This window comes from Rhynchophorus ferrugineus, unplaced genomic scaffold (assembly GCF_030347505.1).
Source record: "Rhynchophorus ferrugineus isolate W39M unplaced genomic scaffold, kcgeb_rfMv2 rfM2, whole genome shotgun sequence".
NCBI lineage: Eukaryota > Metazoa > Arthropoda > Insecta > Coleoptera > Curculionidae > Rhynchophorus > Rhynchophorus ferrugineus.
In genome coordinates, this window is record NW_027472581.1 from 7,113,489 (window position 1) to 7,131,984 (window position 18,496).

Genomic DNA, 18,496 nt, shown 5'->3' on the forward strand with positions numbered 1-18,496 from the left:
TCGGGTGATATTACTTCAGTGAAGCGCAAGGTGAGTGATTTTATCAGGCCATGGGAGACATGGGGAGCAAGAGGGGAAGAAAAATAACTACTAGACGAATTAACTGAAAATGTCATACTTCATTACCACCTAGACTGCTTTCCGGAAAATTCGGGAGATGTTAGTGAAGAGCAAGGTGAACGATTTCACCAGGACATAGAAGATATGGGGAGAAAGAGAGGAGGCAAAATAGCTACTACACGAATTAACTGAAAATGCCATAGTTTATTCCCACTTAAACTGCTTTCAGGAAAATTCGGGTGATATTATTTCAGTGAAGCGCAAGGTGAACGATTTTACCAGGACATAGAAGATGTGGGGAGAAAGAGGGGAGGCAAAATAGCTACTACACGAATTAACTGAAAATGCCATAGTTTATTCCCACTTAAACTGCTTTCAGGAAAATTCGGGTGATATTACTTCAGTGAAGCGCAAGGTGAGTGATTTTATCAGGCCATGGGAGACATGGGGAGCAAGAGGGGAAGAAAAATAACTACTAGACGAATTAACTGAAAATGTCATACTTCATTACCACCTAGACTGCTTTCCGGAAAATTCGGGAGATGTTAGTGAACAGCAAGGTGAACGATTTCACCAGGACATAGAAGATGTGGGGAGAAAGACGGGAGGTAAAATAGCTACTAAACGAATTAACTGAAAATGCCATACTTCATTCCCACCTAAACTGCTTTCCGGAAAATTCGGGAGATGTTAGTGAACAGCAAGGTGAACGATTTCACCAGGATATAGAATACCAAACATGAAAGTGGAGTTGGATAATGTTGGACGATTCAGAGATACCTTTCTGATTCTTCTTACAAGCCAAAATATACAAAGAGGAGCCTCACTGGAAAAAGAATACGTTTTAGTATATACTAGTGAACATAGATTAGATAAAAATATGATCATTAATGGTCCATGAATAAAATAATATTTTTCGGATCTATTCTCTTTTTTTTAATGTTTAACTCGTTTCACCTAGTTATCCAGAAACAAAAATATTACATCACAAAACCTAACAGTTCTTAGAGCCTCTAGCTCTTTTTTTTCAGACTTGTATTATTCAGGATATTGTAAAGAACACAGGTTATTTAAAATCTTTAAAGTGCAAAAAAAGACTTTTAATTTGCTTTACATTTTTCCTTTTATTTTAAATTCAAGTTAAGTCTCGTTAAAATATTTTTTGGGTAATTTATGAAAGAATATTATTCCTGTAATATCAGTAATAGTTCGTATTATCTTAACTGCCAAACCAATTTTGAATTAACTTTAATTAACACCTCAATAATCAACTTGCACGTCTAGATCGATCGGTAATAAAGCAACAAACCAAAAAAAATGGGAGCGAGTTTGGATGTTACCGAATGGCCATAAAACGTTTATGTGGCATAAAGTCTCGTAAAACCCCTAATTTGTCATTATAATGAACTGGAATTATTTATTCTGGTAGCATCAGATTGGACGCGAGACATTCCGTATGGCTGCCGCCATGTAAATTGGTACTACTATCCGATTCAGATCCTCGTTGTTTTTTTCGTTTCTGCATTGCACTCGATCGCTCGACGAGATTAAATTTATTGCGCTTGGGGTTCGAAATAATAATAAGTTTCCAAAAAGAGCCGAAGGCCAGAGTTCCATGGCGTGTACAGCAATGAGAGCAATAAAAGCGATAAAGGTAAGACCATCGCACTATATAAAGGTACTTCTCCAGCTACTTCTTCATACAGAACCAAATTTTTCATATTGAGAAGGGTGACTCATAAGTTTGTAGAGGCCTTTTCTAATTTGTCTTATGTATCAGACGATTACACGTATTTTGATCAGCGATATCTATCGGTGACATTTTTTTCTTTTCATTAATTACATCTTACATTAGATATGCTTAGCTTAAGCAATTTATAAATTAATGTATAACTACTGTTCTGTTGTACTTGCATCAATGCAGACGCAAGGAGTACTAGGGATTAATACATCAATATAAAACAGATCAATGAAAAAGTCTCCGGCCTGACAAATACTAGATGGCGCTACTAGAATTAAATCAATACGTTTTTTAGTTAGCTCTAACCCTCAAAAGATGCGTGGATAGATTTGACAGCTGTCGGATCATTAGTTTGTGAATTATAGCATTTTGAGTGAAGCAACTTCTGTTATTGTGAAAAAAATGGATAAAAAGGAATTTCGCGTGTTGATCTAATGTTGCTTTTTGAAGGGAAAAAGTATAGTTGAAGCAAAAACTTGGCTTGATTCCAAGTTTCCGGACACTGCCCCAGAAAAATCAACCATCAAGGATTGGTATGTTAAGTTTAGATGTGGTGAAATGAGCACCAAAGACGGCGAATGCAGTGGACGACCAAAAGAGGTTGTTACCGACAAAAACATTAAACAAATCCACAAAATGATTTTAAATGAGCGTACATTGAATTTGAATGAAATAGCAGACACTCTAAAGATATTAACCGAACGTGTACATCATATTATTCACGAATATTTGGGTATGAGAAAGCTCTGTGCAAAGTGAGTGCCGCGCGAGCTTACTTTTGAGCGAAAATAACGACAAGGTGATGATTCCAAGCAGTGTTTGAATATGATCAAGCGTAATAAACCCGAGTTTATAATGTTGATATGTGACAATGGATGAAACATGGCTCCATCATTTCACTCCGAAGTCCAATCGGCAGTCATCCGAGTGGACTGCACACGATGAACCCGCTCCAAAGCGTGGGAAAGCGCAACAGTCGGCTGGCATGGTTATGGCGTCTGTATTTTGGGATACGCATGAAATAATTTTCATTGACTACCTTGAAAAAGGAACAACCAGCAACAGCGACTATTACATAACGTTATTGGACCGTCTAAAGGATGCAATCGCCGAAAAACAACCGCATTTGAAGAAAAAGAAAGTGCTGCTGCACCAAGACAATGCACCGTGTCAAAAATCGATGAATGCGGCTTCGAATTGCTTCGTCATCCACCGTAATTTCCAGATCTGGCCCCGAGCAACTATTTCGTGTTCTCAGATCTCCAAAGAATGGTCGATGGGAAGAAATTTTCGTCGAATGAAGAGGTGACCGCCGAAAGTGGGGCCTAACTCGTTGTGCTAAAGTTAAGAGTAACACTTGGTTTGCTTCAATATTCTGATCTTCTGTGTGTTGTTCAGGAGCTATGTTGCTTCCGTGTTGCTGTGAGTTAGAAAACTTATTTCATATTAAAGGCGAAATCTTAAATAAACCTGTAAATCCATTTGTAATCAATTATATAACTTTATTTTGGCGGCGTTACTAGAATTACTAGTTGGTTTGATGCTTTAACAAAACCCCATTTATGATTGATAAACCAATTTCTCTGATTTTAGCTCAAGTTGAGAGTATCTTCCGATTAACCAGTACAGTTGTATGAGTTTGATCTGCTCCTCCCATATTTCCAATTTCACCTACCATGCAGATGGATACCGAGGTATTTAGCTAATTCTGCTTGCGAAATATTTGGAACTATTGAGATCTATTTTCCGGTCTCTAGTGTTCCACTTCTAGATCTTGTTGACTGCCACTTGTACTTTTTACAGTCTTTTGTTGTTGAGATATCAACAGTGTAGAGTACATACAGAAGTTGTTCCAAGGTACTACCCTGGGAAACTCTAGCCGCAATAGGTCCCAGTCACATTTAACTTCTTCATTTCAGATCTGCCGCGAAAAGAGCACACTGACGTCGCGTTTTAAGCTGACTTGAAGAGAGTTCAACGGCCTCCAGGCTCGAAGTTACCATTTGAAGTACTTCGATCATACGGTCAAGTGGTTCAAATCCTGGAGATAGCAAATTAATTCCCTCAAAACCCAGGCCATCCTTTTCCATAAGAAGCGTTACGCACTGCGCGTCTCGCAACTTAAGATCGACATCGCAACGATTCCATCGCTGGATAACGTCACGTATCTAGGTCTCCACTTCGACCAATGGTTCGGTTGGCATTCTCAAATCCAGAAAGGTTCGGGGATAGCAAACCTGCTATCTTCTCTAATCTGCCCTTCTAGCAGACTTCCCATCTCCATCAAATGTTTATTTTACAAGATGTTAATTCGGTCCGTACTCCTCTACGGACCTAATATCTATTTCAAGTTTGCTACACCCAACGAGGTGAAACGGCTTCAAGTTTACCAAAATAAGTTCTCTAAGAGAATCTTAAATGCTTCATAGTTTGTCAGAAACAATCAAATTCACAGGGAATCTGACATTCCAGAAATCAAGCACTACATATCTCATTCATTCTACAAACAACAACTCAGTTCAACCTGCTAAACGACCTCATAAGTCGCTTCAGTCATAACTTCGGCCCCATGCGACAGCATCCAGTAAGTATTGAGAATGCCCCTGTAAATATTCTTTCTAAAAGATACGACTCCTGCAGTTGATCGACGAAATTTCGAAACATTAATGTAAACAACTGTTAAGTAATCCAATTAAATTTATACATATATTGAGGCTTCTAGCTTTATGATACAGTTCGCAAAACAGAGGTATATAGCTTGAGAATTAATGAAGAAAAGTATTGACAGCGGACGGATGGCCGGATGTTGTAAATCTCAACAGGTTTCAGCTAGAGCAAATTCAGGAATTCAAATGTGTGGTATCAATAATACAGGAGAAGATAGAACAAGAAATTTTGAAGGGGAAAAAAAGAAAAATATTACAAAAATTACCTTCAAGAATGTAGAGAAGGTACCTTTTTTCGAATGGCTGACGCTACGTTACCAAAACTCTTGGAATGGAACTTTCATTTAAAACGCTCTGTTATATGGCATCATTCAATATGTGTTAGCGAAGATCTTGAAAACTATCTATTAGAGGAAATGTAAATTAATTTTTCTTATAGTTACAATTTTGCTGTGTCAGTTAAAACTTTAAAAGATTTACTTGCTTTATCTATATCCAAAGTTCTCGAATTTAGGAATAGATAAGTCTAAGAATATTCATTTCTAGACAACGAACGATAATGAATATAGGTGATAAAAGTTAACAATTCTTTTGTCACGGCTTTGTTTATATAACGGCCTTTAATAATTAGTTCAATTACAATCAATAGTGAACAAAAAGTTCTATGTTAACTATATCGAAAAACTATTTTCTTCGGTACTATCGGAACCTGCTCACATAACATCACATGAAGACTTTCAGTAGTACCACTTTTCTTTTAATTAAGCAGAAAGTAAAATCTTTCTATTCTTGAGAATCTATGCATCTAGATAAACGATTTCCTGTTTTTTGTTCAGATTATAACAAAGCTTGCAATCGTGCCATTTTTTTAACCCTCCCCCCCACTTCATCAGTCTCCAATTTTTAACCGACTTCGAAAAAGGAGCAAGTTTTATGTTCGGCTGTATATTTTATTTTATGTACGATTGTCGATTTCTCCGTCAATTGTGGGCTGATTTTCAAAATTCTTTTTTATTCGAAAGAGTGCACTTCCGAGGTGGTCCCATTGGAACCAAATCGGAATCTGTTGGAGGGAAGGAGAGAAATCGAGCGAAAGGCCCAAATTTCAAAGGTAGGTACACAATGTTCTCACATATTTTTTATCTATATTTGGGTATAATGTTGTTGTTGAGCTGATGTGACGGAAAATCGGAAGTCGTTCAATGCAAAAGCCCCTCAGTTTGCTTTTTAAGCACAAACTATAAAAATTTGAAAAATTTGGAAATATTGTACACAACTGCTTCTATGATGAAATGGTTAGCTCCGAAACGGAGTTCGTGGGTTCGATTCTCAGCGGGAACAATAGCTTTTTGCTGTTGTTTAGTTAAAACATTACAAACTGAAGTGCTCTTTAATTTCAATCAAAATAACTGCATAATTCACTGAGAAAATATCTAGCACTAAAAAGAAAAAAATTAAATATTTTTAAGAAAATAATTGAACCGACTTAAAAAAAATAAATAAAAAAATAAATTAAAATAAATAAGGAATTCACTAAAAATTAAAAAATAATCAAACTATACAAACAATATATAAATAATAATATAATTTTAGGACATGTACAAAAATTTAATTACCAACAAAATAAATCTAAATTAATATAGTTGTTTGGGTTCGCTTCACACTAATCAGTTGGCAGTAGTTAAAATAATATTTTAAATAGATAAATAGATTTAGGTAGGTATTAAGCTAAATTTTGTGTATATAGTAGAATATAAAATAAGTGTAGTAGATAGGTTAAGTAAGGTTTTTGTTTATTTTTATTTAGTTATTACAATGATTATTATGTACATATTTTATATTAAAATGTTTTTTTGTGCTAAAAATCTAGGTTTGATTATTTTTCAATTTGTATTGAGTTCCTTTTTTTCTTTTGAAATGGGTTCAATTTTTTTGTCAAAAATATTTTATTTCGCTTCTTTCTTTTATATTTTTTTTAAACATTAATAAACATCCATTAAAAATAAATAGTATTTTTTTGTGGTTTCAACGACACAGAGGATGTAATACAGAAATTAATTCTCCATCCTAGAATAATAGCGTAAAAGTCTTAGGAACTCCATAAATAACCCGATTATTTACCAACACGTATATACAACCATTAATCATATCAATTAAACACGCAATTTTTAACTCAAAATAAACAAACGCAATTCTTCGCGTCGAATAATCGAATAAATTAATTGACTCGATTTAGCGCCCGTCTTTACACAATAAACTAATGCGTCTCGTTTAGATCCACCATATTTTTTTTCGGTTTATTTTGTTCGTTAATCGCCAGCCCGGTTATCTTAATAAATCCCCACTAATTATCGAAAGCATAGTATCTAAATAACCTCACTGTCAATCCTATTTAACTGGCATTAATTAAGCGATATTTCGATTTGAGCGGGTGATCGATATACGTATTTATGGTTCGGTGTTTATATGGTAGATGGCGATAGTGGTCCGCGCTTCCGACAGTAGAGAGCGTAACGGTACACCGTTTAAGGACTGGTTTAAATCTTCACAATCGGCATGTCGTTCTAAATTATGGGACCGATTCCTATTTCTGGAGAACTATGATATATGACGGCTCACGTACGAATATTGGTCAAAGGATCTGTGGGTAATAATGATATTACGGTAACAATGTTAAATAATACACGTGTTTGTTGGAAATTTGACCAAATTAAAGAGCTCAAGGTTTTAATAAATGATGCAAAATTCAAGAAAATGAAAGTAAATGCAAATAAATGAAAGAAAACGTGTGATGACTACATAATGTTCGTTTATAGAATGACTTTTACTTTACGAATGTCTAGACTGGATAAAAAAAGATTTACATTTAAGAATTTTCAAAAGAGCGATAACATCTCACTGAAAGAAAAAGCGTAAAAATATTAGGTGCTATTTTTCAACTTTTCCTACAACTTTTTGCCATAATTTCCGGCTTTAAGAACGATGTTGGTTTAACGTTTAACAGTTACCCAATCATCAACTCTTTTTCGCACTTCTACATTTTGATACAGTGAGCAAGCTAAGCTATGTTGTATCAATCGGAACAAGTGATTGCAAGTGCAGAAGGTGTTACTTTTATTCAATAAGAAAAGAAAAACCGATTGGAAATTGTGTCAGGATTTATTACTAAAATCGTATACCAATTAAAGAAGCAAACCCTAAGCTTATTCTTCTTTTTTTATTATTATTATTTATTATAGCAATCTGATTTTGTTGTGAATATTTTGATTCATTCTGATGCGCAATGCATTTTTCTGTCCGGCATTGGATAGCTGTTTGTAACTATTGAGTTGATTCATTGTTCTTAATTCCAATCCAATCTTCCAGGTTTGCAGTTTCATCTGCGAATGTAACAAGATACTCATTGAAGTTACTGGTCTCAATACATTTCCCTGTGGCATTGTTATTTGTATCTTTCTAAAGTTATAGTAGGCAACTTTTTGTTTAACTGTAAAGTATCGGTCAGTTATATATGACTCTAAACATTTTTGAATATCGGTCAGGAAGAAGCATTTTAATCTTATGCTTTAAACACTCTTGTTAAACTTTATTGAAAGTTTTAGCAACATCTAAAAATATCCCAAGTTTTATTTCCTTTTAGTGATTTTTCCGTGACGTTAATGATTCTGTGAACCTGGTCAATCGTGGAATGTTGTTTTCTAAAATCAAATTGATTATCTAGATGATAGATGATCATCTAAGATAATTTTCCTCGATGATTGATTTTATTCTTTTTAGTCGAAGTTTTTCAAGTAACTTGGACATTGTCAGCATTAATGATTTTGGCCGGTCCATATAGATTTCATTTACCACTTGAATATCTGAAAAGGCATATCGCAATAATAATTTAGAAGCTTGCTCTCGCGCAAAATCTTACCCATAAACCGTTCACTAAGCTAACAGTTATCAAACAATTTATCTTCGGACTGCGATGATGTCTATTTATCAGGAATCACGTATATATTGCTGTTATTTCGAAAAAGGGAACAAATCAGTACCCTTTAACTACCCTCCGATCAGTCTTCTGAACTCATTAAATAAATAGCATTTTTATGACAAGAGTCTCATGAGGGTAGTATTCTTGGATCTTACCAAGAACTTTGACAAATACACACGACAGCATGGTTTAATATTCTAGGCATTAAATATTAATATTCGTAGTTATACTGTAAACCTGATACATATATATGTAAAGTCGGTGATTCTGTTTGGATTAGGATGTCACTCGATACTATTCAATATCTACAGTTCATGCTAATGACGTTGCCTTTCCATCGTACAGAACAAATTCAAATTTTGGTGTAAATTAATCCTCAAAAAAACCAAGCGAAAATATTCTACTGTCATTATTCCCTTATTGAAACCAATTTATTGAAAAAGTCTCCATTCGGTAGCTACAATATGTTATAAGCCACGAAGTTCATTTCGATTGCTAAAGTACTGTTCCTCCTACATTAAGTAGTCTTAGTGTTGAGAGTTTTAAATTTAGGTAAAATTAAGATATTGACTTGACAATTAGAGTTCTAATATACTAGACTATATAACTGTTTCTGTAACATTTGTGAAATGGGAAAGGAATTGTGACTTGAGACAATATAAAATATAGTATCGTATCCAATGTCCGATGAAGCTAGACAAAGATAAGAAAAGCACCGAGCAAACAGAGTTATACAGAATTAAGAACAAAAATCTATCAGTCCGTAAAAACTTAAATAAGATATAAAATAAAATATATGAAAATAAATAAAATATAGAAAATAAAATAAGATGTTGAGGATGATTCTGGATGCTGCATGGTAACTCTGCTACCGTAGTCATGCTACCATAATGTACCGAGTTACAAGGTCAAATAACAAAACTCAAAAAAAGTACTAAAAGGTTAAAATCGCTTTTTAATCGCTAAATTCTTTTAAGAAGCGACAAACATTATAAAACAACCTTGTACATCGTTAATTCAACCCATACGAGACTGTGCTCATATATAAACTAAAACATCTGTAATCCACTTAAACGACAAGTAGTTCCATTATGATACTGACCTTTGAACCAACACTTGTTTTCTGCAAAACTTGGCCTCAGGATACCCTCGTAACGGGTCAGATCGGCAACAGCGCCCACGAAGGCTATTACGAACGGCACACCCCACGCGTATGCTTGATACAGATAGAATCGGATTCTTTCCTGGCTTTTTTCTGTACTCTGTGGTCTCAAATCACTGAAAAGTAAAAAACCATATAATTACTATATATAGAAAATATATAACAGTCAGGAATTAATAATGTTTAGTAACTTAATAACATGGTTTAACTTTACTGGCATTTGTAGAGCGTAAATCGTGAGTTTAAATGAAAGTATTTCGCGCTGTACAATTCTAAAAAATGTAAATATCAAGAACGTGCCGTATAATTATTTATGATTACAATACGAGATTGTTTTGTATAGGTAAAGTTGATTTTTTAAAACATTTATCTTTTGTTTTCCTTGATATTTTTTAAATTATTAATCTTAGAGGTTCAACAATCTGCCTAGAGGGCAATAAGCATTTCTTATGATTATATTATATGCATTTGGAAGATCTAAATGTTTCGTAAATAATAAGTTGCTGCTATATAGAAGATTCTAAAACCCAATGGACCTACAGAATTCAGCTATGGGGATGCTCCGCGAGAAGTAATATCAAGATGATACAAGTGTTCTAGAGTAAAGTGCTGAGAAGTATTGTGGATGCACTCAACTGTTATAGGGGAAATTAAGCGATTCCCAACAATGTTAGAGAGAAGACTTCACTCCCATGTTAACATCGAAGTGCTGCAACTCTTGGGCAACACTAAACTAAAATGCAGTTGTATAGTGAAGTGCACTAAATGAAAACAATGCTGAAAAATGTTACTAACATTTATTTATTTAGATATTATTTATTTTATTAGAGATTAAGCTATTATTATTAAGGACTAATGGGTTTATATATATATATATATATATATATATATATATATATATATATATATATATATATATATATACATGTAACATATATAGTTTTATGATTTTTTTGGTCATTTGCTTGTAAATAATATTATATTTTTTATTAATATAGCAGCATTTTGGAATGCTATTTTTCAAGATTGTTAATGTAATAGAGACATAATAACTAAAAATGAAGAAATAATGGAGACAAGGAAGGAATGCTTTCAGGAATTACTTTGTCCGTAGGAAGCAAGATACGAAAAAACATACCAACCAACAAAAAAAAAAGAATGTGAAGTGGGGACAAAATAAAAATTGCAGAATTAGACAGTGTATTGAAAAAATTGAAGAATGAAAAGCATCGAGAAAATGCCAAAAAATATGGGCCAGAAACCTAATGAATTATTTGTAGAAATTTAAAATAATGGAGTGGAGATGGAAATGAATGCCAGCAATGGGAAAAAACATGGATTTAACTGAAACACGTCAACTATAAATAACAATTAATATAAATATAATAATTTTAAAAAATAATAATAATAATGTGGCGATCGCCACGACCCTTTAGGCCACCACGTTTTCATCAACAAGTACAAAGGTTGGCAATGCCGGTGGATTGGTACCATGCAGTTCCAAAGTATAAAAGACCATCACGACGACGTCTCGCTCTCTTCTCCTTTCTCCATCCCCCTGTAATAGTACCACTTCCACAGCGCTACCGTACTTCCTCTACCTAACCTAATATCCTGTCAATTCTCCCGTCTACCACATGTATCACTCAATATCGAAATAAACGAAAGTGATAATTATACCAGTGTTTTTCAGTTCTCGTGCAAATTCCTTCCAAAAATGGTAGTGAGTGTTCTGACAAATAATCGCAGCGGCAGCCACACATTTCGAAAGACAGACCGACCCGACGAACATACAATAATAACTACATATAACAATAATTATTAATGAATAAAGAGAAATATTAAGTAAAACTAAAATGGAATTAATGAAAGTAACAGAGCGGGTATTGTCAAAAATAAAATAAATAAAAGTAAGATACAAGCAGCAGGAATTCTATAAAAGAGTTAAGGGAGTAACAAAGATAGATTGGATGAAAAGTAAAGAACTTAATTCATATATGTAGATACCTATGTAATACCTAGGCATCCATCTCGATGGTAGCTTAAATTGAAAAGATCATATTAACCAAGATGCAGAGCAGATTAGACTCAAAATCTAGCGTGGTGGTAAAAACAGTACTTGTTAGTCGAAAGATACATTGAACATGACCAAAAATCAAAGAGACTGTCAATGTGAATATCAGTCAACCATAAAGCCAATTTGTACTAAAGCATCAAACTAAATAGTAATCCAACGCTGCCACAAAAAAGTTCTAGGATTAATTACCAATGCTTATCGCTACGTAAACAACGAAGAGCTACACGATGACCCCGAAATCAAATGGATTTATGAAGTTGTCCAAAATGTTGTCTTTAAACATAAAATAAGGTTGCTAAATCACAGCAACGTGGAAGTACTACAGCTATTGGACAACACGCAGAAGATTGAAGCGAACCAAACTACACGAACTTGAATAGCGTATAATAAGTATTACCCTTAACTTTCGCTTAAATAGTTTAGTTTTATTTTAATTTGGGAAATACATACTGATGTATTAATCTGTACTCGCCTTATTTGTCTATTAATTCAAGTACAACAGAACAGTAGTAATAAATTAATTTGTAAATTAAGATGGTACTAAGCACATCATACCTATGCAAGATATAATTTATTAAAAAAATTATCATAAAGGATTATGATCAAATTTTGACCACTACGTGGCTACTAATAAATATTAAATTGGCGATCTATTTGGCTCTTAGCTTCTCTTTATTTTGCTAGTTAAATTATTTGATTTGAATCTGTTTCTCCCTAAAACCGATGTGGCAAGTGGATAAGAACTACACATTTCGCACTGTTTCTACAGAATGTATACAGATCAGGTCCTTAGAGAATAGTTTCTATCTTCCATTATTTATTTTTATCGCGCCATCTATCAGAAACTGTCAACGCCTTAATGCCAGTGAACCCCACAGCGCATGAGTAATGTGTCATTTGAATTTGTATTAATACATTTGCAATATAATTTACTCTACTGTTCAGCTGATGCCCATTCGGATATAAGTATTTTGTTTTTACGATTTATCTCTAATCTAAACAGTCCTCGTTCGTATAATAAAACCAAATATCCTCACGAAAACCATATAAAAGCAATAAGAATCGAGATAGAATCGTCAATAAACGCAATACAATGAACTTTTGTTATTTTTAAAGAGTTTTCTAATTTAGGCGCGTATGTGGGTATCTGATGACCAAGCTGACCTTTATATTTTTAATATATGCTTTAAAAATACTAATTAAATCCACACTTTGTGTTCGAATTATTGCATCTTGTGGGAACATGTTAATTTATAACAAGACATTATCTTTTTATAGGTGATTAAAAGAACCATTTTTCAATTAAAGTAGGAAGAAGATGATATTTTAAAATATAATAGCCAATTATGTTATTAGGTAGGAAAGGAAGTTTTTTATTTTTTTTCTGACAATGTTTACTGACACAGACCAATGAATATGAAAAAGAAATGTGGCCAGATAAGAGCTTCACAAAACATTCATGGAAGGACTGCGGTTGCGAAACCCTTTATAATGGAACCTAACGCTAAACTGTGGACAAAGTGGTACAACGGTCATAAAATATGGATATTTAATGAATGGAAGAATGTGGTATGGTCCAATGAATCATCGTTTACATTGTTTTCTACAAATGGCCAGGTTTATGTTTGGATAACCTCAAAAAACCCTATAGCTCGGACCTGCTTCTGCAGTTAAGCATAGGAGAGGTTATCTTATGATTTAGGCGGCCTCCTATCATTCACATCACACATCGCGAATGACTATCTCAACATCTCAACATCCTCCATACAGAGAGCGAAAAAGGATATTGAGGAGTAGCTTTATATTTCCAATATGATTGAAGCAATTGGCAGATGTTTTGATAGGATATTTATTTATTTACTAGCTGACCCGACAGACTTCGTCCTGTCAAAAAGATTTGTAATGTGGCAGTTTTTGTGCCTACGTATTTTAAAAAATTCTCCTGAACAGAACCATCACCCTGGTGATAGGGCGTTGTGAATAAAAAATAATTAAATAAAACATATATAAGGATTGAAAAGTAAGTAATCGCTTTATTGTTAATCATGTGAATCATAATTATTATTATTATTATCATTATATTGCTTTGTGGTATACGATGTTTTTTGTTTGATTACCTGGCGCATAGATAAACAAATCTGATGGTTTTCCAACACGGGAACAGGCAACATACAATTGACCATGTGAGAAACATGGGTTTTCTAGATTAATACCACAAACACTTAATGATTGCCCCTGGGACTTGTTTATAGTCATAGCAAAAGCAAGCCGTCAACATGTCTATAGGAAATTTGCCATTACCAATGTCAATGAGTTGTTTAGAGAATATGTTTCCAGATTGGTCATTTTGCAACTCGACACGCATATTCTTGCTTAAATGAAGTACTTTAACATGTTTCCACAAATTGGAGGACTTTAGACATGCATTGAGTTCATCAGCTGGCGTTGATCGTGGAATCACTGGCAATGTTTGACGAAAATCTCCTGCTAATAAAATTATTGCACCACCAAATCGGTTATTATTGCTACGTAGATCTTTTAAGGTTCTGTCTAAAGCCTCCAAAGATTTTTTATGTGCCATCGTGCATTCATCCCAAACAATCAATTTACATTGCTGCAAAACCTTTGCCATTGCAGAGTTCTTCGAAACGTTGCAGGTTGGAGTTTCATTGCTTTGCATATTTAATGGCAATTTTAGTGCTGAATGGGCTGTTCGACCACCTTCAAGCAAAGTTGCTGCGATTCCCGACGAAGCGAGTGCAAGTGCAATTTTATTTTGTGAGCGAATTGTTGCTAATATTAATGAAATAAAAAAAGTTTTTCCTGTACCACCAGGTGCATCTAAGAAATAAATCCCTCCAGTTTCATCATTTGTTACTTTCATAAGAGTTTCAAATACATACTTCTGTTGTTCATTTAACAGTGGAAGATTTGTTTGAATTTATTCTTTCAAAGCGTTGAGATCATACAGTCTTTCTCGATGCAACTCTTGGATAAAAGCGTCATGCATTGGACGATTGGGCGCGGTCAGGCCTAATTGAATTAATAGTTTGTTTGACATTATCAAGCACATGTCCTCAATTGAAATCAATGCTTCATTGTAAATTTCTTCACTGATTTGTATATTTGGATTTCCCATTCTATTCCGTATTTGATACAAAATATCATCACACATATAATCTTTGTACTTCATCCACAAATCAATTGGGTTTGATGGGAAGCATGTAGATATGATTATAGAAAACAATGTTCGTATTTGATGAGTGTGTGATGATATTACAGCATCATTGAGAGTTTGATCCCAATGAGCGTCATTTTCAAGCAATTGCAAACGTTGACAGGCTTCTCTGTAGGATCCACACAATTCACCATCAACAGTTCGTAACTGTTGGAATGATGTTGGGCCACGTACATTGACTAATAGCAGTCGTAAATAAAAACATTCATCATTGCTTGGATGTACTGAATAAATCCGGCCAATCGCATCGGTGGAATATACATCTGTATATCCTGGAACTGGTTTTCCTTGTTTCCGTCGTATAAATCTCCTTGAGGATTGATTCCAGGTATAATATTTTGGCATTTCAGAATATAGCAATGTTTGTGCGAAATCATCGTTTTGGCATGTCTCAAAAAAACTGGTTAATGTAGTAGATGGTGGCTGAGCAGCTCTTTGTACTGCGTTCTGTGCTGTAAAATACACTCTTTGTCCATTTTCTAAATGCACAGCTAAGTGAACAACAGAAGGGTGTCTCTCGGGTGAATAGGAAAAGAAAATATTCGCCAAACTGCTTCATTACTACTGACATAGCGGCCCATTTGGTATTGGGTAACTTCATCATTAGAATTCCCTGCACCAATTCCAATCACAGCCATATCACTCCCTTTGGTTACATATTTGCAAATGTATTTAATCGATTTCACTGAATGGCAAGATTCAACGTTGATGTGTGCTTTGAATGTCTTTGATAAAATGGGTGAATATGGAACAATCCAACGATTATCTATTTCAATATCTTGTTAATTTAATTTGACAATTGTTGATTTTCCATTGTCTGCTGTCGATCTGCGACGATACAATGGATAACCGTCATTACCAGTAATTGTTTCCGATATTAATGTCCGTGGATATCGTTTTGAACATTTACCATCCATCATACACGGTGAATTTTGATTAAGAGTTCCACAGGGACCATGTATCATGTTTTTGATAACTACCTCATGCAATCCAGGATCTACTTGTACATTAGGGATTTCAGCTGATATCACTGCATCAACTTCATTTGGCCTTATCTTTTCAACCAACCAAATCAAAATGTGTGCATGTGGCAATCCTCGTTTCTGCCACTCCACAGAATACATCCAGCAGCGTGTCTCACCAAACACATTATGTTTTACGATGAAATTCATTAAAGATTTCAACTTTTGTCTAAAGACTCTGGCTGTAATATCATGACGATCAATGGATGATTTCCCAGGTAATAACTCCTGCTTAATTTCTATCCATTGCGGATTGCATGTAAATGTGATGAACAAATCTGCTGTACCATAATGACGAACATACGACATGGCATCTTGAGCATATTCGTGCATATGCCGAGGGCTTCCGATGTATGTTGCTGGAAGAATAGTCATCCGACCGACATTCTGTGCATTTCCATCAGTATTAATCGCATCTCGAAGGTGAATATACTCTTCAGATCGGAGTTTGGTTTGATTCAACCTGATGAATGTTAATCTCTCCGTTTCAATTTTAACATACATGTCATCAACATATTTGTGATATAATCGCCGACATTTCAATATGTGATTATCTGCATTTTCCCGAATCATTAGGCGGTATGAATAATAGTTCATTGAACTGACTTTTTTGTTGGTTTCAGAACCTGTAAACAGATTTTGTTTTAATAACATTCAAATATAAAATTAAAATACATAATATAGTGACTGAGATATTATCGCCATAGCTAAACTAATATTTTAGTTACCTGTAATGGGATTTATCATTTTTATTGATAAATCGTAGCCATCTTCACCTTGCCAAAATATAATGGGATATTGCAGTGCATCATATGAGCGGTGTGTTTCCTTTATAGGTTGTAATTGAAAATTCCGACGATGTAAAACAATATCACGGGATTCCAAGTTTTCTCCAACTACAACGATAGCAACTTCATCAATAGTTGGTGCATTAAAACGTCTTGTATGTTGACCTGCAGGTGTTTTATCAGCTCTGATTACAATTTTGTGATTATCGGATGGCATCAGATCCAGGGCAGTTTTAAACAATATAATCAATTGATTGTGTTGATGAAATAAAGTTTGTAATTGTTCTACAATAGACCTTTTTACTAAATTGTTATGTGCACAACGCAGATCAATTTCTTGTGGTGAATTGCCCATAAAATAAATTTGCAGGAATTTGTTGTCGCTATCTGACACTGGTAACAGTGAACCTGCTCTGTGATATATTTGCCCTTGTATCTGTAAATAAAAAAAATATTATGGTGTGGTATAAATTAATGGATTGTCAATGATCAAACTTAAATAATATTTGATCTTAAAAAGTATATATTTAGTTTTAACTAATATCTATCAAATATAAAATATAATAAAAGTGTCACTGAAACTGAATCACCATATAATATGATGACTAAGTGATATATTTCGTAATGATTAAGAAATTGAAGATTAGTAACACATCTTAACTTTGGTGACAGAAAATTTTGTTCGCTAAAATAATTATGAGTAACTGCTATAATACATACCTTGAAAGTTGGCATAAAATTTTCCCGAACTGCATTTGTTGCCCCAAATGAAGTCATTTGAAAGCAATTGTTATATTGTTGAATATGTGTCAAAAAGTGTATAGAATCTGTTCCTATTCCTGAAACCAATGAGTACAATGGTTCTGGTGGTGGATCCAATTGTATCAATTTCACTTTACCATTTGCGCAACACAATCCATTGGCTTCGTTTTTGTATTTTAATGCCTTACAGTGTGAGCAAACCAAGTTCATAGAACCAATAACAACACATTGGTAGTTACTGTAGTAAATTGACACATCGTAACTGAAAGCAGCTGGATTCAAACTTGCGCGATTATTAGTTGAATGTCGCGCTCGCGCTTCACGCGTTTGTGATATCCGAATTCTTTCACGTTCATTTCCGTCGTCACGTTCTTGTGCAGTACGATTAGATCGGTAATTAGCTTGGTTTATAGCATTTCTGGTTCTTCTACCTAAATTGCTTCGTCTTATAGGAGGCATATCAAATATAAATTATTTTTTCACTAATCACGAACTAAACAAACACTAACTAACTAAACACTCTGCACAAAACACGATATACGAATTTGTTTCGTGTATCACTTGACAATTCATCTGTCATCTGTCAAAAGTCATCTGTAACAGACAACTTTTTTTTTTAAATTTGATATGACTTGAACTCAAATCCTTTTAAGCCGTACGAATTGTTTTATTTATTTAAAATTTGAATTAAATTTTAAACAAATAAAAAATTTTAAATAAATAAAACAATTCGTACGGATTAAAAGGATTTGAGTTCAAGTCATATCAAATTTAAAAAAAAAAAGTTGTCTGTTACAGATGACTTTTGACAGATGACAGATGAATTGTCAACTGATACACGAAACAAATTCAAACAAAAAGGGCTATTTTTAGGGTTTTTCCAGCAATAATTCTAATTTTTCTCGCCGTAAAAACCATCCCTGAACTTCAACGAACATTTTAAAAAAAGATTTGGCCAAATTGGTCCAGGCGTTGTTGAGTTATGCGCTTAGGAACATATTTTG

General features: G+C 34.1%; 2 protein-coding genes across 5 annotated transcripts in view; both read right to left on the reverse strand.

The window, feature by feature from the left end:
• mthl1 (adhesion G-protein coupled receptor methuselah-like 1) overlaps positions 1-18,496 on the reverse strand; it is a 454,070-nt gene that overhangs the window by 42,333 nt on the left and 393,241 nt on the right. For all 3 annotated transcript variants that reach the window (XM_076396250.1, XM_076396252.1, XM_076396253.1), the window contains exon 4: positions 9,546-9,721. In XM_076396250.1, the coding sequence (XP_076252365.1) occupies positions 9,546-9,721 (176 nt within the window). The remainder of the gene's footprint in view (positions 1-9,545; positions 9,722-18,496) is intronic.
• LOC143191316 (uncharacterized) lies at positions 13,696-18,071 on the reverse strand. Of its 2 annotated transcripts, XM_076396249.1 has the most exons (4): positions 17,630-18,071; positions 17,451-17,569; positions 16,671-17,166; positions 13,696-16,568 (listed from the first exon to the last, which is right to left on the reverse strand). In XM_076396249.1, the coding sequence occupies exons 1-4, from the start codon at positions 17,949-17,951 to the stop codon at positions 15,703-15,705; spliced, it is 1,803 nt and encodes a 600-aa protein (XP_076252364.1). In that variant the 5' UTR covers positions 17,952-18,071; the 3' UTR covers positions 13,696-15,702. The 2 variants fall into 2 exon arrangements, with proteins under 2 accessions (XP_076252364.1, XP_076252363.1); XM_076396248.1 differs by having other exon boundaries at positions 17,451-18,071.